This window comes from Pagrus pagrus (genome assembly GCF_965226575.1).
Source record: "Pagrus pagrus genome assembly, chromosome: 2".
NCBI classification, from domain to species: domain Eukaryota; kingdom Metazoa; phylum Chordata; class Actinopteri; order Spariformes; family Sparidae; genus Pagrus; species Pagrus pagrus.
This window is the reverse complement of record NC_140186.1, coordinates 29659515-29679527: the sequence shown is the minus strand read 5'-3', so window position 1 is coordinate 29679527 and position 20013 is coordinate 29659515. Positions and strand designations below refer to the sequence as shown.

Here is a 20013-nt window from a genome sequence, read left to right as displayed (position 1 = left end):
GTTACTCATGAAACCAATCTGATTGGAGGTAACATATTTGTTTTATGCAGCCATAACATTTATTCTTCCAGTCGATCATTACCACAGTACAGACTGTTTCTGTGGTTACTCAGGTTTTATTGCTCAGGTAGACAAAAACTTTGTGGGACATTTAAAAACTTAATGTGTTTCTGTACACACACACACTACTTGGCCATTCAGCCAATCTTCAAGCCATCTGTTGGTACAGTATGTGCAGTTAAATGTTCCCACGAGAACCTCACAGTTAATAAATGATCTGTCATTGTCATTGTGACAAAAAATATTGCACACTTCAGCTGTGGTTGTATGTTGGTCATACCAGCTGATTATGGTTTCACTGATACTGATGTTCAGACAGCAGTTGATTACATTTAGCACTGCAACAAATATTTGAGCCATCAGTGTGATAGTCAGCTATCAGAGACTGACAGATGTTGGCACTTATCAAGAATAAGTGAACTACTTGACCTTTAAAGAGCCAGTTCACCCAAACATTTCTTGGTACGTAGACATATTGAAAGATTTATTTTTATTTGCTTGATATCTTTCTCCGCCGTGATGAAATGCAAGTGAATGGAATTGAGTTTGTGTTGCTCAAAGAATTTAAAAAATGCATTTGGAAAGTTCAACAGCAGGTGTCATTATAGGAACAATGCCTCTGCTAATCTGGATAAACCACATACCATTTCATCAGCAGTTTTATATGACCTATTTCTTCCAGTTACCAGAACAATGTGTCTTTATTGACACACTGCAGTACAGTTTTTAGATGTAATTCTTCAATACTGTGAGCACCCCAAACAAAATGGCTTTTACCTCCACTAGATTGGGGAGGATGCAGTCGGAGACAAGTAAAAACACAACTACGTGCATTGATACTACTAGATAAATTGATAATTTTAGGTGGATCGATCCTTTAATTCCCAAACCATGAGAGTAACCACGGAGAGCATCATCAGAGGGAGTAAATCTAAATACTTAACTGCAACAATCATCAAATATTAAAAGTCAAACGTACAGCAAATTCACTTTATTCTCAGTCACTCTGTAGGTCATTGGCAGTGTGAACTCTGGGTGTTCGGCGTCCTGTCTGCATCATATCCGTTCACTCAGATGTGGCGTCTCCTCTGCACGCCATCTTGCTGAGAGAAGTCGATCAGGAGCCAGTCTCGACTGTCTCTTCACAGCGGGGTCCCTTCCTGTGTGCTGGTCTATCATGTCCTCCTCACTCTTTCTCCTTAAAACTGAAGTCACACACCAGAGAAAGATGGTCAGACGGATAGCTGAAGGAAGGAAGCCTGTTTGGCCCAATCTGCTCCTCAGTGGGCATGTCCAAAACTGCGTCGACTCTCAGTGTGTCCTGACTGTACCAGATGTAGTCCAGAGTGCTGCAGCATTCCCCTGTAGGTCGAATCTTCCATGTTGTGTATTCTGGCTCAGTCAAACCGTCCTGGCTGAGTTTCTTATAGGCTGAGTCCAAACCGAGAGGCGACGCTGTGAAACGTCGGTACACCTCCTCAGTGGGGACTGCGTTGAAATCTCCACATATGACCAGGGGAATGTCGGGGGTAGGGGCACCTGTCTGGCTGCTGGCTTGTTTCTGGACCAGATTCTGGAGGTGTCGGAGGAGGTCGGAGCCCTGGGCGCTGCGGAGCCACTCCCAGCCAGAACGAGCCTTCAGGTGGGTCACTGCAATGCAAAAGCATCTCCCTGTGCTGCGACAACGTAGCATCGTCACCACAGCAACCTGTGACAAGAGAGAAGCGTGTTAAAGATACCAACAAGTAGGTTTTTGTATCCTCAAGCGTGTCTTTAAATGGATTCTACCCACCTGATTGGTTGGTATCCTCATAGCAGAGAGCCGTATGTTCACGCTATCCAGGAACTCGAATCGCGACTGATCGAAGAACAGCGCGCAGCCGTCGGGGCCGTTGTTGCCCTCGACATCCAGGCATGGCGACCATGGTTTAGGGCAAAAGTTGCCGCTGTAACCCAGACCTGCCAGGACCGGCTGGAGGGTGTCATAGTAGTGGTCAACTTCCTGCAAACACAGGATATGAGGTCGGTAGGTGAGGATCTCTTCTAAGATGAGGAACTTCCTGTGGGACCAGCTGAGGGCCTCCAGGGGACACTGGACAAAACTGTCGAGTCCCTCGCCCAGAGCTGAAGGACAAGAGAAAGAGGGAGATCTGACTTCAGTATACATATACAACAGAAGTTAAACAACACTCCATAGTTAATGTTAATTCAAGTGTTCAATCGGGATATCTCCTTGTAAATGTTCATGCTTACAAAAAGGTCCCCCTTATAATTATCTGCTGTCAAACTGTAGTTTACATTTCACAATTTTATTACATTTTCAAAAACTTAAAGTGCAATATGTAAGAATTAGGGCTGAAAACATTCAAAACTCAATTAAACTTATCAACAAATGTGAAGGGATGACTTCTATGTATTGTGTGCCAAAGCATATTTAGCATGTTAACCAGCTAGCCAGTCTGGACTGCTAGCTGCACTGCGAACAGGGCTAACTAGCTAATGGCCGCTACAGTTGATAGCAGTTTTAGGTTTCTGTAATGATATACTGCTCCTCATTTATTCTGATTATGAATTCAACATTCTTATGTTAAGTGATTTATTTTACAGGGATGGTTTCCCAGCAAAGAGCAATGTTTAACTTTCTGTTGTTGTCTGGCTATAATCTGATAATAAATGTGTTAAGATATTTTTCTAAAGCAGTATTAATGGAGCTTAATAGCAACTTAAGGGTATGATATCTTATCACCTCGTTGAGTTGATATGGCTAACTTGTTAGCAAACAGTTGCTTAATTACACATCTTGAAGACACAAAGAAACATAAGCATTCATTTGGAGTGTTTTAGGTTTTAGCTTGCGAGTTGCTAGTTGGTCAATTTAAGATAGCATAGCTAATTGCTAACTTTGTCTGCCAAGTAGTGTACAGTGGCGTTATGGAGATTTTTCTCTGAAATAAGATGCCTGCTAACTGGAAGTGGGATAATAAGACAAGCAGAGTGAATCAAAACAGAAAAGTCGTGGGCTGTAAAACCAAAACAATGAGCTGAGAGAGGCTAAAACGCACACTCTTTTGATCTAATTGATATAAAAACTTTGGTAAGTGCCATTTTAACTAAAATGAATGGAAGTAAATGAGACCTGATATCTACAACTTTAAGGATTAGTACACAATTTGAAAGCCACTTGTTTCACCATCTCACTGCATCTGACGCATCCAAAATCAACTTTTTTTATAAAATTGTTTTTGAACTTGACTGTGTCAAGAATATGTGTGAATATACTAGATATAATAATATATATAGAGTCCACAATCTTGTGCGATGTAATTTTAGACTATTGTAGGACTGAACGTAGTCTACCTTGTGCCAATATGTTCCACTGCATCACCCTGATGGGGCTGCTGGGGGCGCTGCTTTCATCACTGAGGTGAGTGAACTTCCTGTGGAAGCGAGGCGGTCTGTCTCTGAGGGCCTCCTCACACTGTCGAAGCAGCTCCACTGGATCAGACACCCTCTGCCCCTGCAAAACAGACATGACACTTAGCATCTATTCACTGCAGGAGGCAGATTACTATACACATTTCCTGTACTGTGAACAGAAGTGATGGAGTCACCTGACAGAAAGCTGGATCCAGGTTTATGTCCGCAGGAGGGAGGGGGTCCAGATGGGACGGCGGGAGGGGGAGAGGAGCGCTGCTGAGGGTCTGAGTCAGGGTGCTGTACAGCCTGGTGGCACCTCCACCCATTGGACACACTGTTAAGAAGAAAAAGACAAAGATGGAGATAGAAGAAAAAATAAAACATTGTGTTTGTATGTAAATGAACAGCAGCAAGCAGGTGGTGCCGTTTCACAGATCGGCAGATTATCATCTATCCAGTGTGACTGTTGACCTTGAGATCAGATTATGAGACGAGGGAGTGGCCACCACTCCCCGGCTCGACTGTCTCAGCTGCAGAGTCCTCTGTAGCAGCCTGACAGAGATCCCTGCTTTTTAAATTCACACGATGACAAAAGTGTTTCTGCTTCATGTCACAGTATCTGCACTGTATGGGTGCAGCTCAGATCACCCTTTGTTCCCCTGCGACATCTGTCCACTCACATGTGATCTGAATCATTAATGCAACCTAAAAATAGTGCTGATGTTTTCCAGTGACCGTCACAGAATGATACTGAATATTAATAGTTTGAGGAAATTATTTGAAAATAAACTGTTGGCCACATTACACTGTCTACTCATCTTTGTACGGCATCTTTTTTGGCCAATGCAAACAGAACACTGACACTAACCTTATGAACTTGCCTGGGTTTGATTTGTAAGCAAATATTTGCTTCTCAACACGTGTCGGCACACACTAGCAGGCATGGAGCAACGTTAGCATTACTTAGAATTGTGTTTCTGTCGACCTTATTAATGCAACTCTGGTATTCACTCTTCTTTTAGCTCCATTTCAAGTCTTCATCTGATCCTGAGAGGTATTAACTGGCTCTTTAAAAGGATTGTTTTGTTCTTCTCAAAGTATCAACTACCAACAACACAGGACAAAACATAAGTTTATCCATTTATTTAGTCTATAATGGAGACATGAAAGCAGCTAGAAATAGAGCCAGGCTGCCAGCCTTCATTTTCCTAGTCAGAGGCAGACATAATTGAAGAGGGTAAGCAAGCTTTACAGGGAACCAGTCTGACTGCGGATTGTGTAATTATGCTATAGCCATTACACTGTATTAACATTTACTTCATAACTGTAAATTCAAGCAAAAAACTTTGCCTGTTTGCCGTTTGGTGCTGGCAGGTAGTGAACAGTGGGGCTTTTACAGCTTTTTCTTTGAAAGCAGCTGTAAGACTCAACTAAAGTTGAAGTTAAAGGCCTTTAAAACCAAAACAATGAGCCTAAAGAGGCTAAAGGTCTCCATGCAGCCGAAGGAAGCTGCAGTCCGGTGGGTTTGTCGCCATGAATGACCTCTTTCACATTAAACATGCTCATCTGATCCGTAGTTAATCGAAAAATGTTGATCACAGCTGCTCTACTTGGCATGAATCTACCCTCATACTACTACTCTCTTTCAATTTTAAATTGTAGGTCAAGTTTGCTGAGGTCACATCCTGTTAATGATGAGCACTGTCACATGTGCACATGCACACGCTGGAACAATCTGTTCCTCTGGTGTTTGATTCCACAAATATTTCACGTGTTGACTGTTTGTTTAGGAGAACTTTAAACTGCCGCAGGGCAAACCAAAGTGGGTCAAATAGACTTTTAGTTTGGCCAAGAGGCCTCAGGCTTGTCCAAGTCCAAATGTTGTAGACAACAAACAATGATACTAAAAATAGCTGAGTTGATCAATCAGGGTGGTAAAAAGTACGCAAAAGTTGAGAATTGTGTTAATATCAATTTAATAAAAGTGAAAGTCACCCACACAGATTGTACTTAAGTGAAGTACATTTAATATCAGATAAAAAAGTGCAAGTAAAAGTAAATTCCACATACACACACGTAACAGAAACCCCTTTGATTGAATGACTACTACTGATAATGCATTAAACATCAACAGTTAAAAAGTAAGTAATACTGAGTAGTGTGTCAAGTATTATTTTAATACCAGTAGTTTTCCTTGTAGTCGAGGAACATTTCAGCAATGTAACTCTTCTCTTTCTTGAGTACAGTTTTTCAGTACTCTTTCAAACCACTGTTTACATGTATGTATACACTGTATACTATGGGTCCACCGATTACCTGCCTGGTTGATTCGGATCCAACATTTTTCTGATCATCAGAATCAGTGATTTTTTTATAATCTGATTGTCGATAAAATAAATAATTTAAAAAATGTACTACTTTTGCTCTGATGCAACAATCTGCAAAGTAACCAGTAACTAAACTCATCAAGTAAATGTAGTGGGGTAAAAAGTACAGTATTTGCCTCCAAAATGTAGCAGAGTGGAAGTATAAAGTAGCGGAAACTGGAACTAAAGTACTAGTACCTCAAAATTGTTCATAAGGGTTTGCACTTGAGTAAATGTACTTACACCACTGAACCCAAATATTTATGTTAGCTAGATAAAATGTGTTTTTAAAAAGACAACGTATTTCAACCAATTCAATTACAGCTAGAATCCTTCTTTCTTTGCAGGGTTTTTTTCACTTCACAGTAATTGTATGCTGTAATCTTTTCAACAATCTGTGCTCTGAATATCTGATTGTATGTTAATATGACCAACTCTGAAACTGACCTGTGCTTTGTCAAACAGATTCTGAATAACTTCTCCTCAGTTCCTCTGAACCAGAAGGATATGACTGTAAAAGGAGAGCCGTGACACAGTTTGACCACTGATGTCCAGTTTTATGTCTTACTGTGCGAGAACGGGACCTCAGCCAGAGAGCCAGCTACCACTCCTGTCTACATATTAAACAAACCCTGGTTTAGATAAACATAAACAGACTCTTTTATATGAGGGTCCATGTTTATCCATATACATCCCAGCACCAGCCACACTCAATATGGTCAAATCAGGGCTTTCTGTTCCTCAGTATCACCGTGTGTGCTGTAACACCTTCCACCTCTCATCTTTGTAGATTCAAAATGACACCTGTCAGTTATGTACAGTAGATATTATACATCCAAACAATACCTCATTAACAGTGAAATTAAGAGCAGTTGCCTCTTACCCAAAGTCTCCATCAGAGTCCACAGCTATGTCCACTCTGCACTTGAATAAATTGTCCTCTTTGCCTCCCTTTAACACTGCTGTCACAGATACTGTATGTTACTGTCGGCTGATTTAAGCTTCCTGTCTATGTCAAAAGTGCAAAAGAAGATAATGACAGATGTGTTGGTCTCTGTGTGAATGTGGAAACCTGACTGCTCTCTGCTCATATAAAGCCTCAGGGAGGCGGAGAGAGGCAGAGAGAGAGTGACAGATTAGGAAGTATAGACGTCATCAGGCCATATGGAGTATTACAGGTCATGTGCTAGTGAGAGAGAGATAGAGGGACACACTGCGCAATCCAAACCGCTGCTCTCTGACAGTAACACACACAAGCTGAGTGTGTAACAGATGTATTACTGTTAGATGTACTGTACTGGGTTATCCGGAGAATAGTCACACCCTCAACTGAACATTTCGAAAAACATAAAAACACACGCCACACAAAAAAAAGTCACGCCGTCAAATACACACAAAAAATATCAGGATCAGAAAAGAGAGTAAGCCAATTTCAATGGTTCACAGTTTGTTAATGATTTCTGATATAAACTACGCTACAGTAACAATGACTGCATGAATGTACATGGGCTGTATGTGTGTGTGTGCGTGTGTGTTGGCACATGTTGCAATTAACAACTTCCTCAGTCTGCATGTTGAAACAGCAACCAGGGCACTCTGATCACAGCTGATCGTCAGAAATGTTTCATCAGTGTTCCGTGTAATTTCCCATGTAAAATACTGTACTTTTCCAAACTGAAGTTAATGTATCTTCTTTTGGGATGGAATCATACACCGATCAGGCATAACATTATGATCACCTGCCTAATATTGTGAAGGCTCCCCTTGTGCAGCCAAAACACCAAAACAGCTCTGACCTGTCAAGACATGGACTTAAGACCTCTGAGGGTGTCCTGTGGTGTCTGGCACCAGGGCGTTTTATAGTGGATCCTCTGGGTCCTGTGTGTTGGGGGGTGGGGCCTCAATGGATCAGACCTTCTCCAGCACGTCTTACAGATGCTCAATCAGATTGGGATCTGGGGAATTTGGAGGCCCGGTCAACACCTTGGGTCCTTAATTGTGTTCCTCGTGCTGTTCCTGAACAGTGTTTGCGGTGTGTCAGGGCACACTGTCCTGCTGGGGGGCCACTGCCATCGGGTAGTGTTGTTGTGATGAGGGGGTGTACTTGGTCCACAACAGTGTTTGGATGGGTGGAACGTATCAAGTGGCATTCACATGAATGCCAGTGCCCAAGGTTTCTCAGCAGAACATCGCAAATGTGATGAGATGATCAATGTTATTCACATCACTTGTCAGTGGTTTTAATGTTCTGGCTGATCGGTGTCTTTGTTCATTCAGATGGAATAACTTCAGTATAAAGCCGTTACCAACATGTGGCTCAAGAGCTTGCTACGGGTTCTCCGCATTAATGTTGATGGTTATGAGATGAAAGAAAATAAATTATTCCAACACATTTTTCTTTTCTGTACAATATTTAGTGGGTCTGTAAAATGTATTTTAATAACACATTACTCTTAATGAAACTGCATACTACCTACAAACATGCAAACTAGCAGATTAGTAGCGTGGCTCTAGGCATGCTCTGTCTGCCATTTTGACCCAGATTGAAATATCTAAACAACTATTAGATGGATTGCAATTGACACTCATTGTCCCTGGAGGATGAATCGTACCCACTCTGGTGATCGCCTGACTTTCATCTATTGCCACCAGGAGGAAAATATCCAATGAAATATCCCAACATCTGGGTGAATTAGCACCCAATTTTGGACCCCAGTTGACAGAGCCTATTGACTTTAATGATCCCCTGATGATGAAAACATTACTTTGGTAAGTGGCAGTAACGTACTTAGTATCCAAAACACAAGTAAAAGAAAATTAAACCTATATTAGCTGTACATGTGTGTATATAATGTGGGCTGACAGACTCACTGATCACTGGATCTGTTATTCAGCGTTTTTCTGTTTATCAGAATCAATTACTTTTTAATCCGATTGCTGATAAAATTGGTACATTTAAATATGTGCCACTCTGGCTCTGATGCAGCAATTTGCAAATTCACTAGTAACTAAAGTTATCAAATACATGCAGTGGATTAAAAAGCTCAACATAATTGTACTTGAAGGTGAATTCAGGAATTTTTAAACCGGGGCCTCATACTCACATGTTGTGGTGTGTAAATGATTCATTTTTGCAGTGTACAGGCTGAGGTTGTTATTTTAAGTGTCTCACAACTTTACAGAAGCAGTTCCTAGAAAAATAGAAGTTTTTGGTAAATATTAAGATCTGTTTTGTAACCAGAATCATCATGTGAGATTTCAAAGCAAGAATTCTTCTGAACTAAAACTTGTGTTTCTGGTTACAGAAAGGATTTAACTTAAGACTAACTTTAAGAGGGTTGACAAACAAGCAATTTTACCAGATGTAACTTTGACAGTCGCAGTTGCCCCAGAGATTTACATTGCAGCCGTTGCAGCCGTTGTGTGGATCCCAGCTGAGGTGATCTACGGGACTGATTCCAAATCGTTTGGTAGGTATATAAAATCATTTGTAGAGGCCTGATTATCCTGTCATATGCAAGAAAAAGGCAGATATAAAGGGTTTTGGAAATTAGTTTTTTTAAATGTATTTTGTTAATCATTTGTATCCCCTCAGATTCAACTTGAGACCCCTGTAAAGGTCCTGACCCCCAGGTTGAGAACCACTGTGTTGAGGCATAAAAAATTATAAAGGTTGTGAAGAACTGGTATGAAGGGTTATATGAAGTACAATCTGCATACATTTATCTTAACAGGTTATTGTCTGTGAACTCTGTTGTTTTTAATGGCAGCTATCAGACTGTAGCACAGGTAATGTATAGATGTTTTTTTTCGATATCAACAGGAGGCTACAACAGGATTAGAGACATTAGCAACTGACATTTTTGTGTAAGCATGTTGAAACAGCATGTGAAAATGGCAGCAGACAGTGTTTGAGTTTAAATGAGCATTCTACAGAAACCTCTCTAAGACATCCACCTATTCCTCTTTGGATATAAAGAAGACAAAATCCTGCACTTGAGTGTTCTCCACGATCAACATAACTCTGATTTTATTAGCAGACATATCACTCCTCTCTGTCTGGATCCCTTAATCCAACGAAATGGAGCCAAGGAGGCAATGTTTTCATTTTCCACTGTGCTGCTTTTACGTCAGTGGGTCAGCGCACAGGTGAGCAGACTTATGAGGGATGACTCACGTCTGCAGACACAAGACTCAGTCTGTGCAGATCCACTGCACATTTAGTACTACAAGTCACGACACATCACGGCAGGCGCCAGTGTGTTACTGAAACATATGATTTCTACAGCTTTTTAAACAGCGGGGAAACAAATTACCTTCTACAAGAGCCACAAGCTACAGGGTGAATGATCCTTCACGGATAACGTACGTGTGCACGTACTGTGATTGAGTGTGTATGTGGCTGTGAGGGCAGTGTGACTCATATCCTGTAGACAATCTCTTGTGCGTCCAGGCAGAATAATTAACTATAGTGAAGTGATTGGGTGCATGAGATGAGAGCAAGAGCAAGAGCGAGAGAGAGGTTCTGTGTACGTGTGTGTGTGTGTGTCCGTGTTTGAGTGAATGAGTGAGAGAGAGAGAGAGCGTGTCACTCTATCCCTAAGTGGCATATTGACATTTCCACATTGAAGGGCAGCTGCTTCATTACATTACAATATGTGGGTGGGTTTGTGTGTGTGTGTGTGTGTGTTTTGTCACAGCAGCTAAAACAATTTTACAGTAATGGTTTGAATCAACTGACTGATCATTCAGTTCTGGTGCTACTGTATCCAACATTTTTTTTTCCGTTTACGAACATGTAACATTGTCTTCTGGCATCTTGTTGTATCGTTAATGTTATGTAAAGCAGTTATACAGAGTTATACTAGGCACCCAAACTTTTTCTAGCGGCCCAAAACTAAAACTTAATGGTGGGCCACGGGCTTAAAGAAACACCCATTGTATTGTATTGTTTAGATGCAAAATGGTACTAGGACCCAAAGTTGTCTTAACTAACTGACTTTCTGAGCAACTCAGATTATGAAAAACAATTATTCAGGATTCAACATATTTAAAGAGCATTTTTATAACAGCAATTTACTTAATTTTACTTACTTACTTAGCTGCTATAATGTTTACCATGTTCATCATTTTAGTTTAACATGTTAGCATGCTAGCATTTGCTGAACACAATGTAGCACTGGGCACAATAAAAAATGTACAGAATACGGAAACTTAACAGGAAGCTTTTTGGATTCATAGACAGGATGCGTTGAAATACCCTGGTCTTAATGAGGATTGAGATTTGACATGTTTTCTGTAAAATATTTTTGTGTATAGGCTCTCCCTGTTTTTTAAAACCCCTTGGGGTATCATATTATATACTGTATATGGGTGTCTGTCTTCTGTATGTTGTTTGCATGTACACTTTTATGTCATCTCATCTCATCTCTTGGTCTTCCATTGTCTCGTTATTTTGGGTCATGTGATTGCCTCCTATCTGCTGTTGCTACTATACAGGTTTGTTCGGAGCCCTGATTAAGAACTAGTGGTCGAAACATGTTGGCTTTTTAAATGACTGCCCTTTTAATGATTTAGCCACTATAATAAAACTGTATTTAATACATAAAATATTTTTTTAAATAATATAAAAAAATATATATATGTATTTAATATATAAAATATATTTTTTAATTTTGTCAAGCAACAAGCGACTTTAAAAAGTTTTACATTTTTCATACACTGTAAGTTAAGACTGATTGAAACCTTAACCATAAACTGAATTATTATTAACCATGGACTTAAATCCATTAGCCTGTTTTTTCACCTGCAAAGAACCACAGTTCTCAGAATTATGCCATCTCATTTCAATATTTTCTTTGATCTTGGACTTAGGTGCTGTATGTACAGAGCTACGTGTCATTACATCTGTGTGTGATATCTTGCAGACCCTACAGTCTGCCCAGTACAGTATATGTTATCTAGTTTGTAGTATTGAATTGCGGCTTTACTCTTTGACCTTTAGACAGTCAAGGCTGGGTGAACACAAATTACAACATAAAAGAGACATATGCACACTGTCTAGGTAAAGATCGAGTTCAAAGTTACAATTTCTACTTTAGCTTAAAGCACTGTGATTAACTACTTTATCACATAATGCACTAAAATACATTCACATTTTAGGGCATTTAGCAGATGCTTTTGTCCAAAGCGACTTATAGTAATTCAAACATTCATACACTGATGGCGGTGGCTGCCATGAAAGGTGCCGACCAGCACATCAGGAGCAGTTTGGGGTTCAGTATCTTGCCCAAGGACTCTTCGACATGCAGACAAGGGGAATCTAACCAGCGACCTTCCGATAACAAGGCGCTGGCTCTACCCCTGATCCACAGCATGTCAAGGTCCTTCTTACATTGCAAAGACACTTAATATCTCATATCAGAGCTGTAGACTTGAGACTTGACCCGCTTAGATGTAAACAAAAGCATTGCCACACGCTGAAAATTAAAACACAAGATGGGAAACAGATATCACCACCAAAGTGATATGTTTTCATATCCACTGCCCCATTTACAGTCACCAGGAACATCAGTGTTGTAGCTTATTATTATAAGCTTTTCAATTGCATCACAAGCGAAGAATGTAACTATCTTTCATGACTTTGACTTTGCTGACTCCCAAATATGTAGAAGTCACACCTTTGGCCTGCAAATATCAGTACCATCAGTACTGTCTGTTCCCAACCACTTTCAGAGCTCTCTGCGGGATAAGAACATTTAGTACTCCACTTAACTCAAACTTTGTAGGTCTGAGTAGGAAAAGGTCAGGGGAATTTGAGAAAAGTTCAACTAGGTGCTATAAAGTTCTCGAATGCGTAGAAGCGAAATTTGAAACATTTGATGCGTCTTTCTTTTATGGTAAAGCCTGATTACACCATAGAGCCACAGATTCTGTAGCTGTCAGATAATATTGCACGAAGGAGCTCAGAGCAAAGTTACTTCATGTTTTTCTCATGACCTACCTTCTCTACAGGAATTAACTGCTGATTTCCCTTCAACTCCACTTGTTCAGCTGCTGCCCTGTTGACAACTTTCGTCCTATGCCTTTAAGTGGTCCTAATAGCGTTCAACACAGATAGAGGGATTGTACTTCTCCGTGCATGTGTCTGCGTGTTTTTGTGCAGAGCGAAGTGGGTGGCTGCTTGACCCTCTAGCTGCAGGGCAAGGTCACAGTGGAGAGAAGCTGGGTTCCTTCTGCCATCTGCTGGTAGGAGCTGCACAGGGACCAACTGTCAAACTTCATACAGGAAGTCTGAGGAGACATAAAAGATGATGGTCATTATTCTCCAGGTTACATAGTATTTACATACTGAAAATAATGTGGCTGCTAGAAAAAAACCTGATGAATAAAAAAGTTTTCACTTCCAATTTTCCAGTTTACTTTGAAAAGATAATTTGATTTTGGTTTCCTACACAAAAAAAATTATAGCATTATCATAAACAAATAGGACAGAGCAGGGGGGGAAAAAGCAGTGGGTCACAGCTGATTAGCACAATTCATGGACATTTCATTTCATACATTTACAGACTTGGGACAAACTGGTGAATCCTCAACAAAAGGAGAATGTCTAGAAGAGAGACTTCGATCATTTGTTTAGTTTTGTTATTCCAGTACATGTAAGAAGTATATGATGATGTCGACAGGGACTCAAAAATGATGGTGGCAAAGTTGACAACAGGTCGGTAAAGTGCAGTAGTTGCTGACAATAGTTGTTACAACATTTATTCAAAGGAACAAAGTGCATTTAACAGCTCTGTGTTATAAAGCTTGTGATACTTCAAACAATGATTTCAATAGAGCTATTCACTGAATGTAAGCTGCTTTTCCTCCATGTTGGAAGATAACAACAGTTGCTGTACATACCAAATACTGCATGTACAAGAAATATACAGTAGCTGCAAAAAAAAGTATTGAATTTGTGACCTGTTACAGGACTTCAACTAATTTCTCAAATCCGCTGTCTTTGGAGAAACTGCTTTTAAAGTTTTTACACCTTCAATCTGGTGTGAGTTATAGAAAAACATTAAACTTGATTATTTGGTATAGAAGATTATAAAAATAGGATCAAGGACTATTTGACCCCTGAATGCACATGTCCTATTACTGAACACTGGTAAATTCATTGTCTAAATGTAATTTGCTGATTGTTTTAAGTCAGTCGATTGTTTCTTTTATGTTATTATTTTTTGATAATATATACCATGGAAATGCTTGTGTGTAGCTAAAATGAAAATAAAAAATAAGTCACAAGTTGCTGCTTGTTCCTTTATGTGAAACCTCTTATACGTACTGCTGTTTAGGCCAGAACTCCCTTGTAAAAGAGATTCTGAATCTCAATGGGAATATTCCTGGTAAAATAAAGGTTAACATAAAAATAATATTTAATAATAAAAAATATTTCTCAACATTTTTGGGGATATTTAACTTTGAAAGGGGTTAGCAACTTGTTGTGGTTTGTGGTTGTGGCTGCTCTGACAGTGCACAATACCAGGACCCTGAAACTGAAGCAGCTAAATGGAATTCAGCCATCATTAATAGTATTTTGTACACACAAGCTTTTCCTACAGTTAAATGTCAAATTGTCTTCTGTGAAAAAGGCCTACTGATAAGAAGAAATAGAAATGATAAAGTCATAAAACATGAAGTGCGACTGAATTTAAACCATAACAACTTTTGTCCATCTTTTATTAAAACTATATATAAAATGTGTAGCCCTGAAATGGTCTGACATCTAAAATAAAGCACAGGTTATACACAGTTAAAATGTTGTGAAAATGTCTATACTAAAACGGTACATCTATACACTGTATATTTCATCATTACTATATCGTGAGGGTGCACAATGAAGCAAGAAATATATATATATATAATATTATATCATAAGCTATCTAATCGCAATCACAATCCATGACCTAAAGTAAAACAAAATCTTGATTCTGAATTGCTGTGTAAACTTTAGTAAGACTTGAAATAGCATATGAATTTTTGTATTTGCACCATTTAAACAAAAATATATTAAAGATAGTCTTTTTTGTCACAAGCTCCTCATCCACCATGCCAATAGCTATAACTCACATCTAAATATTTACAATACGTCACCCAGGGGACAGCCATGTGAAGTATGAATAGAAATCAAAAGAATGAACATGTCCCAGATTGGATGCTTTTTGCTGAAGTCTACTAAGTTCTGTTCAATATATATTTTATGTATACGAGCATACATTAAGAATACATTAAACATATCATCATCTTGTTGCTGTGACATTTAAAGTTTTTATTACAAATTAATACCAAGTCTGAGTATTCCATGCATGCAGTTTAACTGAATACACATTAGACACTACAGGTCCGCAGACATTTGACTCTTAGTGACACAGAATTAGAGACACTTGCTGAAATAACTATGCTGATCTACAGTTGCTTTATGTCCCAGTCGCTTGCTGAAGTCTAACATTTGTTGGTGTAGGAGTATGCTGAAATTCCCTAACTCTTCTCTCCTGGTCTTCAGAAGGCTCATAATGGCGCTCATCGACTCCAACAGAGCACCATCATTGCTCTGACAGTCCTGAGTTAGCAGCAAGTCCTCTCTCCATGCTTCCTGTACACTCTCAAACAAGGCCAATATGTCCTGCCTGAACTGCTGAATCTCCTGCCAGTATCGGTCTTTGTCCTCCTTGGCTCTGCTGACATCCTCTGTCATCTGTCTGATATGGAGATGTAGCCTGCTGTTTTCCATGTTGACCTCCTGCAGATTCACACTATTGTTATAGATGCTTATCTCCACAGCTCTCAGCTCTGAGGCCTGTTTGTCGAGCTTGTCTATGTAACTTGCTCGCATCTCCTCCAGCTCAGTCTTCATTTCCTCTTTGGGCTGAAGCAGAGAGCTGGTTTTCTCCTTCAGCTCCTGAATGGACATCTCCAGATCGTTCCTCTTTCTCATCAGCTCAGATGTCAGCATTTTCAGTCTCTGATGCCTGGACAGCTCTGCGTCACACGTTGCTTCCACCTCCTTCAGCATCTCCTCTTTCTCCTCCACTTCCGTCTGCTTCTCCTCGTTGCTCCTCACAATGCTCTCACTCGCCGCAGAGCACTGCTCCATTTCCTGGTGGCGTTTGGTCTCTTCTCGTCTGTACTCCACCTCACATTCGGCCACATAGCTCATCAGCAAGTCGGCATCTGAACTCTTGGGCTGCCGCTGCAGGAGTGTGCTCTCCTCCTGTCGAAGCTCCTGGTATCTCCTCCTGGTGCTGCCAATATCAGAGGTCATTTTTGCCACGTGCTCCTCCTGCTTTGTCTTCGCCTTCTCGAAGAGCCTCGTTAGCCGGCCCTTCTCTTCCTCAAATTGGCTAACGTTCTTCTTCTCTGTGTCCACATCACCGTACATCTCCTCCTGATTCCTCTCAAACACGCGCTTGTTGATCGTGTTGGCTTCCAGGAGTTCTGTGATCTGCTTGTTCATCTCTTTGATCTCCATGCTGCATTTGACTATGGAGGCAATACGCTCTTCCAGCTGCAGCTTGGATTGCTCCAGCTGCTGCGAGACATGGAAATACTCTGCCCTCACTTCATTCTCTTCATCGCACTGGCGCTTGAATACCTCACAGATATGAACCAGGGAGTCTTGAAAGAGCAATCTCGATGCTCGATTTTCTTCTATTTTACCTTCCAGTGTGGCAATTTGCTCTTTCAGATGCTGGATGGCAACGCTGACAGTTTCCCGTAACTCACACAGCTCCTTCTTTAGAGCCTCTCTCTGTTGCTTCAAATCTTGATGTTTTTCGGTCTCCGCCTCCAGCTGTTTCTCACACTCGCACAGAGATGCGGTCAGTCTCCGTATCTCGCTCTCCAGCTTGGCCATGTGAAGTGTGAGCTCGCCCAGATGCTCATTGGTTTCACGTTTCTTGTGGTCAACTGTGTCCAACTCTGGCCTGATCCTCCTGATCTCTTGCTTCTGCTGCTTAATTTTCCCCTCGACCTGGTCCACCTCTCTGGACAGGCTGTCTTGTTTCGCAGTGAAAGCTTCTCGTTCCAGCGCCATGTTTTGCTGCAGTGTTATTTTGTCCTGTTTAACTGCAGCAATGCAGGACTTCAGCTCTACTATCTGCTCCTGAGACTGATCCAGCTGCAACTGCAAGCCATATTTCAAGGTGATTTGATCATTCAGAGCAGCGACAACCTTGTCGTGTTCAGCCTTCACCTGCTCTCGCTCAGGGTACAGTGCTTCGTTTTGGCTCAGGAGGGCTTCCTGCCTCTTCACAGTGGACTCCCGCAGCTGAGAAACTGCGAGGAGCTCTTTGTGCAGCTGCTCCATCTCCTCAGCATTTGATGCCCGGGCTGCTGCTACGTCAGTCGTGATCTCCTGGCTCATTCTTTCTCTTATGTTGTCAATCTGGTGTCTTAGCTTGCTGTTTTCTATGGTTTCCACCTCTAAATGTTCATGAGCAGCACGCCGGTCCGCCTCCAGTTGAGTGATAGCAGCCGTTATCTCTGCCAGATGGAGGCTGGCCTCAGGTGAGAATGGTATCCCGTCCTCTTTCAGCTGCTTGTCCAGTTCCTTTAAATGCTCGACAGCAATCATGACGGCCGGGAAGTCGGGGACAAGGCAAGTAGCCATGCTATTATCGATATCTCTATTACTATATTTGTGTTTCTGTTTTCGGTTTAAAGTTCAGTTAGCTTCGAACACCGACATCCTGTGAGTGGGGTCTCCATGGCAACAAGTGCCCCACCACGAAGAGACAGCGTTCTGCTACGGCGAACCAGCGAGACCAAAATGGCGTTAGCTTTGGCTCAAGCTAACACAAGCTAAAGCTAGTATGTGAAACTAAGCAATTGCTGACACTGAGGTTGTGACTAAACGTAAGAATAGAAGCCAAAGTTAGGTTTAGATACACAGACAAGTCGGGTGACCTTCGCGTTTGAAGCACGAAAGTTACATTACGTGTTTTCGACGCATGAGCCTCTGGCGACTTCTGTCCTGAAAAATATAACGTAATAGTAGACATTTTAAAAACTCACGAATCGACAGCGGCTTTAGTGCTTACCTGAAAAGCACCCGAGCAAACATTGGGGGTGAGCCTCAGCTCCCCGAGATGTGTGTATGGGCTGAAAACACAAGGCAGGCTCACATGACAGATAACGGTGGGTGGCACGAGCTCCGCCGTTGCCAGATTTGAAGATTTCACGTAAATCAGTGAGAGAGGGCCGCGCAGGTGGGTGGTGAGCGCAGATGTGGGTCCCTGCTGTCACATGGAAGAGTTCCCCTGTGCGTGATCTATTTTTGATATTCTAAAGATCTTAATGAGAAGGTTCAGTTGTCATTTTTTCTGACGAGTCTAACTGTACTGTTTATCTTAAAAATATTGCCCTCACTAGCTGCCCCTGGCAGAAAAGCACGTTTATGGAAGACCTACCTCTGATTTTCTCTTTTGATTGATATTTCTAACCCGACAGAAACCGTATACAGGGCCAGATTCACCTGCTGGGGGATCCTTGAGCAAGAAGGGGCTGAGACAGACACCATTCACCCGATTACAAGACACTGTACCATCATTATGATTTTGAAGCTGTTGCTGAATGCTAAAGACATTATAATGTCTTTGATACAGGGCCCTTGTACAAAACAATGCCTTAAGATATTCATATAGCCTAGTAGTCCATAATCCCACACACAGTATTCAAAATATCAAAAACAAATTTCCTCAGTGAGTCTGGGGCCTTTGAGGTAGGCTACTTACCTGCTTTAACTGGTCAGTAAACCAGCCTTGGACTTGCATTTGTCCTAAGAAACATTCAATTAGTGCTCCTTTCCAATGGGAATTTTATATTAACTTTAAGGGCCAGTTTATGTCTTGATTTATTTTTAATCATAGGAATTGTCTGAAATAAAAGAGGAATCAACAGAAAGATGAACAGCATCTGGGTTAGCAGAGCAGAATATCAGAATATTCAACTTTAAGTTGTGATCTGTTCAAAAGTGAAATACACAGAATTGACTAACCTCTTGTTTTTCAAACAAAGCATTAATAAAACTTTTCAAAGAACAATAAAAACGTTTCATTTGCAACATTACATGAATGATTTCAGACATTTGGGTGGCTGTTAGATGATGTTTGGACTTAGAAGTTAGAAGTTAGAATGTGTCTATTTACAACAAGACCTGGCAACCCTGACGCGTCGCGGTTTGTTGTCGTTGGTCCCCAGATAAAGACGTAGACAGCATAGAAACAGAGCAGGTAGAAAGTGCACCACTAATTTAATGGCTGTCCTATGTGTTTTTATTTTTATTTTTTATTTTTCTTCATGAAAGCCGCTGAGTGTGTTTGGATTGTTAGTGTTAGTATTGGCAAACAAATAATACATATATATATATATAAAATAATGTGTACATTATTTCATAATGGCATAATTTCACTCTGATATGTTCGCTGGTCGTGATGATATGAATTTCAAATGATAAGTTCTCATCATCATTAACTTGAATGTAGCATGCATTTTAACACAAGAATAGTTCTGATCTTTTGGAAGTATGGGACACAGAGAGATGATGAGGAATAAAAAAAAAAAAAATACTGAGCATGGGTGAGAGGGCACAGGTAAAGGTAATCATAGCTTTCATAAGGGATACCGGTTTTAATAGGATATGATGCATAAACAGGATGAATGACATGAAGAGAGATTTTATTATTAAAGGCATACTGTGCAGGATTTGTCTGCTTCTGTTCTAAACATGCCCTTCAAAGGTACAGCAAGCGTTTCCGGAAAAAGCTGAGTCTCATTACCTGGTTGTCACATGACTTCCGTCTGGGCTGGTGGAAAGATTATTAATTGTAAACAATCAACCATCTTTCTTCAGAATTGCTGACGCCCAGAACACAGCAAAATAGTGCAGACACCACCACACACACTTCTAGTGGGTCAAAAGTGATGACTGAGAGAGATTTTTTAGTGTGTATATACAGTTTTAAGGAAAATACTGTATAGTATACCTTTAATGTCTTTCATGTTGTTGCTGTCCTTTTGTCCGTTGGTTGTGTAACCTGTTGATGTATCTTGCGTGTACCTGTTACTTTAGGTATGGCAATATAGTGTTATATGTATTGTAATTGTATTGCAACCCTGTTTAAAA

The 20013-nt window shown here is 40.7% G+C and overlaps 2 protein-coding genes across 3 annotated transcripts; both read right to left on the bottom strand.

Moving 5' to 3' along the window:
• Positions 1 to 915: 915 nt before the first annotated feature.
• Positions 916 to 18091, bottom strand: LOC311263534 (nocturnin-like). Of its 2 annotated transcripts, XM_084363670.1 has the most exons (6): positions 17930 to 18091; positions 12847 to 13136; positions 3672 to 3811; positions 3418 to 3577; positions 1853 to 2184; positions 916 to 1768 (listed from the first exon to the last, which is right to left on the bottom strand). In XM_084363670.1, exons 3-6 carry the CDS (start codon positions 3801 to 3803, stop codon positions 1247 to 1249), a joined length of 1146 nt encoding a protein of 381 aa, XP_084219796.1. In that variant the 5' UTR covers positions 3804 to 3811; positions 12847 to 13136; positions 17930 to 18091; the 3' UTR covers positions 916 to 1246. The 2 variants fall into 2 exon arrangements, with proteins under 2 accessions (XP_084219796.1, XP_084219795.1); XM_084363669.1 differs by lacking the exons at positions 12847 to 13136; positions 17930 to 18091 and adding an exon at positions 6727 to 6893.
• ccdc175 (coiled-coil domain containing 175) lies at positions 14554 to 17617 on the bottom strand. Its single transcript, XM_084363615.1, has one exon. The coding sequence runs from the start codon at positions 17497 to 17499 to the stop codon at positions 15265 to 15267; it is 2235 nt and encodes a 744-aa protein (XP_084219741.1). The 5' UTR covers positions 17500 to 17617; the 3' UTR covers positions 14554 to 15264.
• Positions 18092 to 20013: the final 1922 nt, after the last annotated feature.

Excerpts from the sequence above, each read along its gene's own strand:
- LOC311263534 (XM_084363669.1), bottom strand. Across the intron at positions 2,185-3,417 it reads GTGGAACATATTGGCACAAG|CTCTGGGCGAGGGACTCGAC; the intron begins GTAGACTACGTT and ends CTTGTCCTTCAG. Across the intron at positions 1,769-1,852 it reads TGAGGATACCAACCAATCAG|GTTGCTGTGGTGACGATGCT; the intron begins GTGGGTAGAATC and ends CTCTTGTCACAG.
- ccdc175 (XM_084363615.1), bottom strand. The coding sequence starts at position 17,499 with ATGGCTACTTGCCTTGTCCCCGACTTCCCGGCCGTCATGATTGCTGTC.